The 12,992-nt window shown below is 34.2% G+C and overlaps 1 protein-coding gene across 2 annotated transcripts in view; it reads right to left on the bottom strand.

The window, feature by feature from the left end:
• Positions 1 to 2,778: 2,778 nt before the first annotated feature.
• The window catches only part of LOC145268831 (TBC1 domain family member 13-like), a 176,242-nt gene continuing 166,028 nt past the window's right edge, over positions 2,779 to 12,992 (bottom strand). For both annotated transcript variants that reach the window (XM_080124490.1, XM_080124489.1), the window contains exons 14-15: positions 7,138 to 7,249; positions 2,779 to 2,917 (exon numbers count right to left, since the gene is read on the bottom strand). In XM_080124490.1, coding sequence (XP_079980616.1) covers positions 7,178 to 7,249 — 72 coding nt within the window. In that variant the 3' untranslated portion in view covers positions 2,779 to 2,917; positions 7,138 to 7,177. The remainder of the gene's footprint in view (positions 2,918 to 7,137; positions 7,250 to 12,992) is intronic.

The following is a 12,992-nucleotide window of genomic DNA, read 5'->3' on the forward strand; positions in this document are numbered from 1 at the left end:
AAATATATATACACACATATACAGAAATAATGGTCTAACATGAGAACAACAATGGATAGTTAACTATTATATTGGTGAGGAGAGCACAGGAATTACAACCAGTCGTTGAAAATAATGCAAACATATAATCAGCTCAATTGAAGAGGAGTTAGATCTTCTAGAGCTCAAGTCGAGTAAATATGAAGAAAACAGAAAACCAATATCGGTGATCATTTACATTGATCATGTTCTAAGAATTTAAAACAATCTTGTGTACGCTCATTTTTGGAGACAATATTAACTTTATTAACATACAATCTCAGGGAGAGAGGGTGGACACAAAGTAAACAGTTAAACTTGGTGTCCCACCCCTTGTGCTGCTGCTGCTGATGATGATGATAATTAGTTAATATCATCTCTGAAACGATTGTACACAAATTTAAGTTATTTTTTGGATTGCTGAAACGTGAATGATCATGGATTTATTTTGCTTACCTTCTATTTACTATATATATATATATATATATATATATATATATATATATATATACTTTTTATTTGTTTTTACATAAAACCATGAATGTAAAAATAATTTAAAAAAAACAAAAAAAAAAAACAGAGTAAACCCTGCTCTACTTCGGTATTGACCTCGTGACACTTCATTGGTTACTTTACCTCTAGAAAACACTAACCTTGGATTATATATATATATATATATATATATATATATATATATATATATATATATATATTCCGAAACACACAATGTAGTAAATAAATGACAAAAGACTATATTCCAAAGTTCATGATGTTGACCATCTTATAAGTTAATCCTATATTGGAATATATATATATATATATATATATATATATATATTTCTGTGGAAATATATTTTATTTCCTCATAATATAAACCAATCCTTATTTAAGAAGCTCAATGTAATTACAGAGCAATATAGTAAATAAATGATAAAAAACTATATTCCAAAATTCTAAAATTCAAAGTGGCATAATGGATACATGCTCTAAGGTATATGCAGCTTCTCTTCCAATTTTCGGATTTTAATCATGTCAAAACGCACTTCATTTCTTTTTGACGGATTGATTTCTTCTGATGAGTTAAGGGCAAAATAGGCCCACTGATTGATATAATAATTAAGTGATTGATTTTGCACTACTGAACAGATACTGTCAAGAATTGTAAATGTCAACTGAATTAAAGGAATAAATTATAAGATGGTCAATATCATGAACTTTGGAATATAGTTTTTTTGCCTTTTATTCACTATATATATATGCTATTTTGATATATATATATATATATATATATATGCACACATTTTTACATAAACATCTATATGTTGCAACACATTCCTGAGTATGTTTCGATCAGCCAGTTACAAGTAACTAGAGACCTCTTCAGGCGAAATTGCTTATACATATATACCTGTAAAATTTTCATTACAAACTTTTTATATAAGCAATATCACCTGAAGAGGTCTCTAGTTCTCTTGTAACTGGCTGAGCGAAACATACTCATGAATGTGTAGCACCATATAGATGCTTATGTAAAATAAAAATTATATCTTGCCCGACTTCAGTATTTAGTACTCTTGCATTAACCTCATTGGTTGCTTCACCTCTGGAAAATATTAACTTGGAATTATAAATATATATAACTCAACTGAATTAAAGGAATAAATTATAAGATGGTCAATATCATAAACTTTGGAATATAGCTTTTTTGCCTTTTATTCACTATATATATATATATATATATATATATATATATATATATGTTATTTTGATATAATATAGTTTTTTAATTATATTTCACTTATATATATATATATATATATAAAAATAGCAGTATAATTACATTCAAAACAGCTCCTGCAGCATGTTAAAATTTCGGTACATTTCCTACACACCCATTTCGTTATACAGAAACAAGCAGTGATTATTACGTCAATACTGTCTCTTTTCCTTCATATACTCCTCAGAAAAATTAGAAATTCTTTGCTTAGATAGAAAAAAATGCATGACAATATAATGCTGCAAGAAGAAAAAAAAAGTTCAAAGAAAACACAACATCATGTGTTTGTTCCGGCAGCCAGATGGTATTGACATAATAATAACCATTTGTTTCTGCATAACAAAACAGATCTGTACAAAATGTACCAAAATTTTAACATGCCGAAGGAGGTGTTTTGCATAAAAAAATAACTATTTAGATCTTGGAATGTAACTATACTGTTATTCTTTATATATACACACACACACATTATATATATATATATATATATATATATATATATATATATATATATATATATATGCACACACTTTTTACATAAACATCTATATGTTGCTACACATTCATGAGTATGTTTCGATCAGCCAGTTACAAGTAACTAGAGACCTCTTCAGGCGAAATTGCTTATACATATATATCTGTAAAATTTTCATTACAAACTTTTTATATAAGCAATATCACCTGAAGAGGTCTCTAGTTCTCTTGTAACTGGCTAAGCGAAACATACTCATGAATGTGTAGCACCATATAGATGCTTATGTAAAATAAAAATTATATCTTGCCCGACTTCAGTATTTAGCACTCTTGCATTAACCTCATTAAAACTTCATTGGTTGCTTCACCACTGGAAAATATTAACCTGGAATTATATATATATATATATATATATATATATATATATATAATATCATCACCATGATTTTCCTAACTTATCAATGGCATTACAGCAATGTGTTTGCGTAAAAAAAGAGCGTGGAGTGATATTTTTTTTTTTTCGCTAACATTGGTCAGTCTGAAACGCAAGATCTTGTACGCTCACATGGGGCAACTTAAAGTGATCAAAAGAAGTACAGGGGTCTTCTTGTTCAGCAGCCGAGTCTCCTTTGCAAGTTCCGCAGGGATCTGGAAGAGAATGAAAAGTTTGATTTTTTTTTTATCGAACAACAGAATATATGGCGGAGAGGTGAGAGGAACGTAGAGGGGAGTATAGAGGAAATAAACTTTGGCTTCAGAATTTGGAAGGGATTAGTTGTTTTGTTTTTTTTTGCGGCATACCAACCCTTTTCAGATTATTTAATACCAAATCCAGTGATTTTGAAGAAAAAATTTTAATAGAGTATATTTGTTTTTTTGTTTTTTTTTTCAAGTCGGTTTCTATTTAACCCATAGTTGGGACCCTAACAGGTACTACCAGTCCGGGTCAGAGTGGACCTGGGAGCAATGTACATCCAAGGATGGAATACTGCTTCCATATCTGGGCAGGAGCTGCTAAAAACAGCATATCCTGCCTTAACAGAGTACAAAATAGACTTCATGGCTTAGTGGGGGATGCCCTTTTCTCTACTCTGCAACATCTCTCCGACAGAAGAGACGTTGCGAGCCTATCCTTGTTTTATCGTTATTTCCATGGAAGGTGCTCGTCTGAACTCCAATCTCTGGTCCTCCCTCGCCAATCTTTCACGAAAAACACCCGTCTAGCTGAATCCACTGTCAAAAATTTCCCCCACTCTTTATCTGTGCCTAAATAAAAACGTGGATTCCATGAACAAAGCTTCTTTCTTAGAACTGCACGCCTGTGGAACTCTGTTCTGTCTGCCTGCTTCCCACCTGACTACAACTTGGATGTCTTCAAGTCCAACGTTAACAAATTCCTAATGAACCGCCCCCTTAAGTAAACACTTCATCAAATCTCCACACTAACATAATGTACTTGCAATAACCTTTATCCCCGAGTGGCTTCCGGGCCTTGATAAGTGGTGACCATTGTGTAAAAAAAAAAAAAAAAAAAAAAATGGCAATTAAAGGGTGGCTCCACACTCCTCAAAGCCCACAAGCTAGGGCCTTGTTATCAGATATAGTTTAAGGTCATATCCAGGACCATGAAGAAAAGGCAAAATTTAAATGTTCGTAGGGGTGCTCAGTTTCTAATCCAACGTTCTAGTAAATCGATCACCCATTTTAGAACCATTTGGAAGGGGAGATGGGGATAACGACTTATTCTCATTACTTTATTACTGGAATCCTTTGAGATGAGTAATTGGTATATTCATTTGTTTACTTGCGGACTATTTACCTCATTCTCATAGTTGTTGTTTCACGATGTTTCAGCCAACTATTCTTTACGGACTTGACGATAAAAGACCAAATAAGAAGAAAAGACCAATGAAAAATTCAATCTTTATCACTTTCAGAGCCCATGGCGCAGGAGATAGAGGCGTTGAATCTCTACAGTTCCAGGTGAGAACTGTTTGAAGATAACAGTTTCAATCCCACCTGAAGACAGCCAGAGGCTTGGTTGGCCGAAACGTGGTGAGACGACAACTATGGAAGGCAGTAATTACTGAGGATACAGCTAAGCGACTCAGCATTTCTATCCCATTACGGTTAACCACCTGAAGAAGGCCAGGAGAAATTCAAAGCATAATGAAATCAAGTGTTACAACTACCTGAAGTAAAATATAAATACGCTAATATGTTGAAGTAGCAGGGCTTTACATTGCGAATGAAACAGTCGCATTTGCGAAGGATTTTTTTTTTCAAGTGGCGACTAGAAATAATGAAACAGTTATCTTTTGGCGATTGTATTCCTATCATCGACAATCTTCCAAAGCTCAAAAACGAGTGAAAAATATCTTTTCAACTTTTTATTTTAATAAAATGAACAAAGTTAAATTATTTAAACAATAAAAGTTTAATAGACCAATGTACTATTTTCTTTTTAACAAAAGCTGTTTAAAATCAACTGAAGAAATTATGTTTATACCTTCAAGTATCAACATCAAATCTGTTGTATATTTAGAATTATATTTGTTTAAAAATATACAGAGAAAACTTTATTATGTACATAATCGTCACAGAACAAAGATGTCATATTCCAAAAATCATCTGGGTTTGGCTTGTAAACGAAAATATTTAGTTGCCAAAGGTCAACTAAAGGTAAATTTGTCTATAGATCCTTGTATTGTATTTTTATCTATACTAGCGGGGGGTACTCGGCATTGCCCAGGTGTTTGGAGGTGTGTGTGGTTTTGGGTAAATCAAAACTCCGGGGGGGGGGGTTAAAATAAAATAAAAAAGTTTTGGTAGGTAAGTATGAGGATCGAACCCGAACTCGAACCCTTGAAGCAAAGTTGAAAATTAAAGTGTGAAAAAAAAAAAAACGTGCGACGTTAACCATTGGGCCACCGCGAAATACTAACGGAAACACGTTTGAATTTATTTAACTATTTAGAATTGGCAGGTGCACGTTTTAATGACTTAATGAGGTCAACTTTGACTGCGGGAACACTTTTTTTATTTTTATTTTCCCAAGATGTTGGAGGGGGGGGCAGCTCCCCATAAAAAGGGGTTTGTCCAAATTGAATAGCAATTGTCTGATAGAAGGAAAATATTTCCACATTGATCAAAGCTGATTGCTTTCGGACATTTCCTGCGATCGCGACCAGAAAAATACCGCCAGAATTAGTGTCGCTTTTATTATACGAAAAAGCCTAATCCACATGCGGCGAGCGAAAAATGTTGAATATTTATCTTTTCAAAGCCGAGCAAATTAAATAGACAGGCGACCTCCGTTGTTAACTCATAGATATTATGATTTATATGTGATATAAAAAGTTTTAAGAAGTTGTGAGCCGACCGACCGCTTCTTGGAAAAAAGCCTTTCTTGGACATACACAAAAAGCGAACATACATACACACATTTTCGCTTTTATGTATATAGATGACTACTTCATTAATACGATAGCGTATGTGTTCTTTTGTATGCCACGCTTACATCCGGGTCGTTTAATTGTTATGTTCTTCTATTTCTTGTCATAAATAATTTTACCAAGAATTCTTCATAAGTTTTGGTTTCGACTATAGATGATGGCACTTAAATCATCTTTTTTTTTTCATAAATAATTTTATCAAGAAGTTTTTGTTTCAGTTTGGATTATGGCTGAAGGAACTCAAGTTATATATATATATATATATATATATATATATATATATATATATATAAGATTTTATTTTGGTATCGATTCAATCTAATGCACCCAAGTCATATGGATATATATTTTTTTATTTTTGAAATCACAACTTTATAACATACAAAAATCGATAGTGCATTAACTCTATAATAATATATACGAAATCTGCAAGAATTAAAATATCATATTTAAGCGTACTTTACGACCGCGCCTACCGGGCTTACGTTCGCGCTAGTTTAGATAAATACTTTTGCATTTTAAACAAAAAAGCTACAATAATATAAGAGCGTCTCCATTTACACTGAACATCTACAGAATGCCAACATCAATATATTACATATTTTTGTTTAGTTAACAACAGTTAAAAACATGTTCATTGTTAAAAAACTTGTTATATTTAACTTCTCAGCCTAACGTTCACAGGAAATATTAGCTGGAACAATTACATTGGGAGTATTGCCAGGACCGCTGTGAAAAAGGTAGGTTCTCTCTACCGTGCTAGAAAGCTACTAACGCCCAAAAGTATTCTGTACCTCTATAAGGCCACCATTCGCCCATGTATGGAGTATTGTTGGCATATTTGGGCTGATGCATCTGCTACTAGTCTCTCGCTCCTAGAAAAGGTCCAAAAGAGAGTCTCCAACTTAATAGGTCCTGATCTGTCATTTAAGCTTCAGCCTCTGTCTCATCGACAAAATGTTGCATCCCTCTGCCTTTAACAGTGAATGCTCTGACGAACTACAAGCACTTGTACCCCCTTGACGTAAATACCGCCGACAAATACGACAAGCAGCTAAATCCCACCCCTTCACAGTAGAGATCTCTAGATGTAAGAAAGCTTTCTACTCTAGCAGTTTCTTCCCCAGAACTGCTAGACTTTGGAATTCCCTTCCGGGTTCCTGCTTCCCCAACTGTACTAACATGCAGAAGTTCCAGTGTAACGTGAACTGACATCTTGCTGCCCAACTCCCCACATAGTACCCCTGTAGATTATGTCCCTGATAGTAGCCCCCTTAGATCAAAGTGGCAACGTGCCTTGTTTGGGGTGAAAATGTAATAAAAAAAATAGATAAATAAAATAAAAAATAAATAAAAACATGTATAAGTCACGTAAGAGTTCATTTCTGTTATAAAGTTCAATGAGTTACTTACTTTTAAAAATAGAGAAAAAAATCTCCTGGCATCATCGCTACTACCTGTAACCATCCAACTCACAAGCTTTTGCAATTATTGTGCTAACGTCAACTTTTGTGTACGGAAAATTCTGAAAATAAAGAAATTTTATAAATAATAAAAAAGTTTTTAAAAAGTTTAATTTTTTTTTTTTTTTTTCAAAATCTTATATTTGAGAGCTGGAAGAAAAAGCTGGAGAAAAGAGAATTTCAAAAAGGTACCTGCCATCATCATCAGGTTTCATTTCATTAATAATCTTGTTCAAAAAAAAATTTTTTTAACTCAACAATTAATAATATTACCTAAGAAACCATTAGTAATATTTTCAAACATTTTAAAATAAAATATGTATGATATACGTTTGAAAGCTAAATTACAACGCAATATTATGAAAAATAAACAAATATTTATTTGTTTAAAATTTATATACTTCGGTGTCAAACTCCTTCCTTAGAAATTTTTACATTTTTCTTTTCTTTTTCTTTCTTGCAATGGTATTAAGTTGAAGAAAAGAAAAATTAGTAAAATTTTGCGTGTTGTCTTTCTGCAGTGCTGTTTCCAAATGCCGGAAAATGCATTGATCATGCGATATTAATATTAGGGTTATGAATTCCGTGTTAGAAGTGTTGATTGAATTTTAAAATAAAATACGTATGAGATACGTTTGAAAGCTAAATTACATTGCAATATTATGAAAAATAAACATTTATTTGTTTCAAACATTAACGTAATTAATGTAATAAAATGTTATCCTGTGACGCAAATCTAAACTGTCAACGTCTTTCATGGTGAGATTCTTAACATTTACTTCTGGACGTTGGTTCAATTCTCAGTACGGGCGATACTAATATTCTGTACTTTCACCTAACAATTTAATAAACAAAAAGATATCGTAAAACTTGAAATTGATTTAAATTTAAAGAGTTGTGTAATTATTAAAAAAAAATTCAGTTGCGCTTTATTTTTTCAATTTTGAATAAGTTCACAATTGTGAATGAATTCGTGTGTACTTAAAAAAAAAAAAAAAAAAAAAAAGTATTTCGTCACAAAAATATAGTGTAAAACTTAAATTTAACTTTTCGTTTCGTTTAGTTTTACTTTTTAAAAAAAAAAAATCATTTTATTATCGATTAGACACTAAGCTGAAGTGAAAAAAAAGGATCGGAAAGAGGGGGGGGTAAGCAAAGAATTGGTAATTCAGAATTCGGCACTTATGTTAACGGCCCTTCAAGTTTTACGATATCTTTTTGTTTATTAAATTATTAGGTGAAAGTACAGAATAGTTACAATACACCCACTAGCCCGGTAACATAAGTGCATAAGTAAAAAAAAAAGTGATTTTTAATATCGCATTCAGATAAACCCATAACAAGCAGCATTTGAATGAATGGTTTATTTTATTGATGCTACACCGTAATCACGTGATTAAAATTTTAGCAGACAAACATTGGGAGTAAAAAGAATAAACAGTTCCCAGAAACGTTCTCCTAGCGTTTAACATTGACTTCTGGAGATTGAAGATTAAGTGTCTAGTACAGGCGATACTAACTGCGAATTATTTAAGACTTCTACCCGGACATGGATGACAGAACAAGAACATGCTACCCCGTGTATTAAAAATAAAGGGCTCTGTTTGGAATTCTGTGCAGATTCCTGTGTCATTAATAACTCACCGCCGAAGACGACGCAGAAAAAATAAAAACGCCGAAAAATATACAGGAAAAAAAAAAAAAATTGAAAAAACAAACAAAATAAAAAAAAATCAATGAACGCGAAACGAATGTTGAAAATATTTACCGTTGGTTTTCGATAGCAAATTAAGAGAAATGTTTTCGCAAAAGAAGCGCGCCGAATTAATTAATTTCCTAATCAGTGTCGTTTGAAAAAATAACATAAAAGTGTTAGTATTAGCACGCAAACATAGGATGCTGCAACAGAACCCGGCACTTAAACGAAAAAACAAAATAGAAAAAAAAAAAAAAAGCTGCACATGCAGTAGCTTCCATAACATTAGAACTGCACGCCTGTGGAACTCTGTTCCGTCTGCCTGCTTCCCTGCGGACTACAACTTGGATGTCTTCAAGTCCAATGTTAACAAATTCCTAATGAATCGCCCCCTTAAGTAAACACTTCATCAAATCTCCACACTAACGTAATGTACTTGCAATAACCCTTATCCCTGAGTGGCTTCCGGGCCTTGATAAGTGGTGATCACTGTGTAAAAAAAAAAAAAATGTCCTCTCTTGGCCTTCGTCAATTTTGACCCATTTCTGACTCCTTAAAAACTATTTTAATCGGCTAAAGACCCATAAAAGAACAGTCTATAAAAAAATCCAATCATTTGAGGCTCCTAGCGCGGCTGTGCGACTTTTAGTTTCGGAAGAGATAAAGTTTAAAAATACGGAGACAGACAGACACACGAAAAGACATATAGCCTTTTATATATTAGATTAAGCAATGCTTTTTGTATAAACAAATCGAGCTTAGGCGTTTGGACAATGTTTGAACATTGTTAACTCACATGCCCTTCTTAGCAGCAGCCGAATAGCGTTACGGTTAGGAGCGCTGCATAAGTGAACAAGTTGTTAGTCTAGCCACATTGATGAGCTGTGATACAGCGAAACAGTACTACATGTGGATGACTATAAATGCTCTCTATCTTGGGTTGAGCATATTTGGAAGTGATAAACAAACTGCCACTAGCGTATTAAGCAGTGCTGTTTGGGCAAACAAATTGAGCTTAGGCGGTTGGATAATGTTTGAACATTGTTAATTCACATGCCCATCTTAGCAGCAACTGAATAACATAACGGTTGGAAGCGCCGGCAGTCGAGTCTCAAACCTAGCTTGAGGTAATTGCTTGTCTAGTCGCACTGATGAGCTGTGATACAGCGAAACAGTATGTGGATGACTACTCATTTGTTATCTCATTTTGCTTATGAAACAGTAATCGTCCAATAAATAAGTAAAATAAACATAATAATAAATAAATAATATTTGTCTACGTCCAAAAAATCCGCGCGACTTTGTAAGGAAAAGACTTTCAAGGTTGAAGACGCTTATTTACCATCATTAAAAAAATCAACAAAATATATCCATATATATATATATATATATATATATATATTACACACACACATTCACGCTATGTTCTTAAAATTGTTTTTTTTTCTTTTTGTTACTGTAAATGGGTGAATGTCTGTAGTGCTACCATTTGTGTGTGTGTGTGTGTGTGTGTGTGTGTGTGTGTGTGTGTGTATGAAAGAACCATGCCATCCTCCCCCACCCTTCCTGACGCACCCACCTTCGCTCTGTAGCCGTGAGCACTAATTAAGAAACTCAAGACAAGGTATTACTTACGTAATGACAGGCCTCTGTACAATGGCCCCATTACCGGTGTTATAAAGCTATTTGAAGTGACATTCGCATTTGAACGGAAACTACATCTACGGCCTGTCATTTTGGATACGCTATGTGGGGGGAGGTGGGGGGTGGGGCGTTTGTGGTTTAGGGAGCAGCGGAGAAAGGTTAAAGAGGCTGGTGACACCTCCGGGGGTCGGACAGGATGGAAGAAAGGAATGTGTGTGTAATAGAGGAAAGGAGGGGGGGGACTTAATTGGAGAGAGGAAAAGAAAAGGGATGCGGTTGATGCAAGCTGTAAGGTTCGCCTCGTCTCCCTATTGACTTCGCTATGTGCGTACCCCCTTTGCCTCATTTCTTCGATTGCTAATTCGCACAGTAATTTGAGTTGTAATGACAGCCGTATGCAGCTTGTGTGCATTGCACTGTACTGCATGTAGCAGTACGCGGGGATTGCGCGGGAAGTGGGTCGTGTCAGAGGGATTATTCTAGGTTTGTTCAGGAGTGGTGAATGATTGTCTAAGATTGCTTATTTGATGTCAAAGCAAGGATTTGGATGGAGATAGATAAATAGATAAAGATAGAGAAATAGAGAACGATATATATATATAGAAAGAGAGGGATATATATATATATATATATATATATATATATATATATATATATGGTGATTGTCACTTCTTGACAGAAGAAGACCATCTTTCCCTTGCTTTATTGTTGATTACTCAATTATTTTCATGCATATTTGAAAATATATATATATTTTTTATTTATTTATTTATTTTTATTATTATAATTATGTACACATATATACACTTATACACACACACACACGTGGAGATGTGATCAAGAATGCATCAATTCTTATTTTCTGTGCGAACGAAGGTGGCTCTTCAGACCAGCCCTGCTTTTACACAGTCATATATATATATATATATATATATATATATATATATACATATACATACATTCGTTGACATCTATGCTGATGACACTACCATCTACGGCAACACATCAAAGGCTGTAAATGACAAAGTTCTCTCTGATTCTCTCTCCTCTGATCTCGAGCGCGTGGTTCAGTGGAGGAAGATGTGGCTGGTTACCTTTAATGCATCCAAAACCAAACTCCTATCCTTACATCATCAACGCTCTGATCCCCATCTGGCATCAATTGTGATGGATGGCTCTCGTCTGGGTGAGGCCCCGTGTTTTGACAAGCTTCTGGGTTTGACCTTTACTCCTGATCTGAAATAGAACATGTACATCAAGTCTGTTGCCAAGGTCGCTGGAAAGATGGTGGGATCCTTCTACCACTCCAGAAGATATCTCCCTTCTGATGCAATTCTCTATCTATATAAAAGCCAAGTACGTCAAAGGATGGAATACTGCTGCCATATCTGGGCAGGGGCTGCTAAAAAAACAGCCTATCCTGCCTTGACAGAGTACCAAATAGACTTCGTGGCTTAGTGGGGGATGCCCTTTTCTCTACCCTGCAACCTCTCTCCCACAGAAGAGACGTTGCGAGCCTATCCTTGTTTTATCGTTATTTCCATGGCAGGTGCTCGTCTGAACTCCAATCTCTGGTTCCCCCCTCGCCAATGTTTCACGAAAAACACCCGTCTAGCTGAATCCACTGTGAAAAATTCCCCCCACTCTTTATCTGTGCCTAAATCAAAACGTGGATTCCATGAACAAAGCTTCTTTCTTAGAACTGCACGCCTGTGGAACTCTGTTCCGTCTGCCTGCTTCCCACCGGACTACAACTTGGATGTGTTCAAGTCCAATGTTAACAAATTCCTAATGAACCGCCCCCTTAAGTAAACACTTCATCAAATCTCCACACTAACGTAATGTACTTGCAATAACCCTTATCCCTGAGTGGCTTCCGGGCCTTGATAAGTGGTGATCACTGTGTTAAAAAAAAACAAAAAACATACATACATACATACATACAAGTTAGAAAAGCATTTTATCCAAGGCATGAAAATTGTTAAACAAAATGTTTTTACCATAGGCTTTAAAAATAAAGGTACAAGATTCAATTGGAAATTTATTTATCTTCAAAGTGCAAGTTTATAAATTTACAAAGTAAAGTATAAAAATTAAATTTAAATTGATTCAAAAAAATTACCTTGGATTTATTTTATGTAATGTACATTCTGTTGCACTTTTAAAAAAATAAAATCATTGAAAATTTTATATCTATATAATTAATTGCTAGAGGAAAGATTTTAAAAGTACAACAGAATGTACATTGCATATTTGAGGGTCATAAAATAAATGAGTTTTTCCCGTTTCTTTATTTAAAGAAATTTTATGGACTGGCGGGCGAGTGATTTACGACTTTTAGTAACCCCAAGAAATTTTCAATCGACTGTGGCGACCGGTCGTGTAAAGTCTCAAAAGCTGTATATATAGATAGAGAGAGATAGATAGATAGATAGACGATAGATAGATGGAGAGAGAGAGAGAGA

Source organism: Euprymna scolopes, chromosome 44, assembly GCF_053919585.1.
Source record: "Euprymna scolopes isolate OS-2025 chromosome 44, ASM5391958v1, whole genome shotgun sequence".
Taxonomy (NCBI): Eukaryota; Metazoa; Mollusca; class Cephalopoda; order Sepiida; family Sepiolidae; genus Euprymna; species Euprymna scolopes.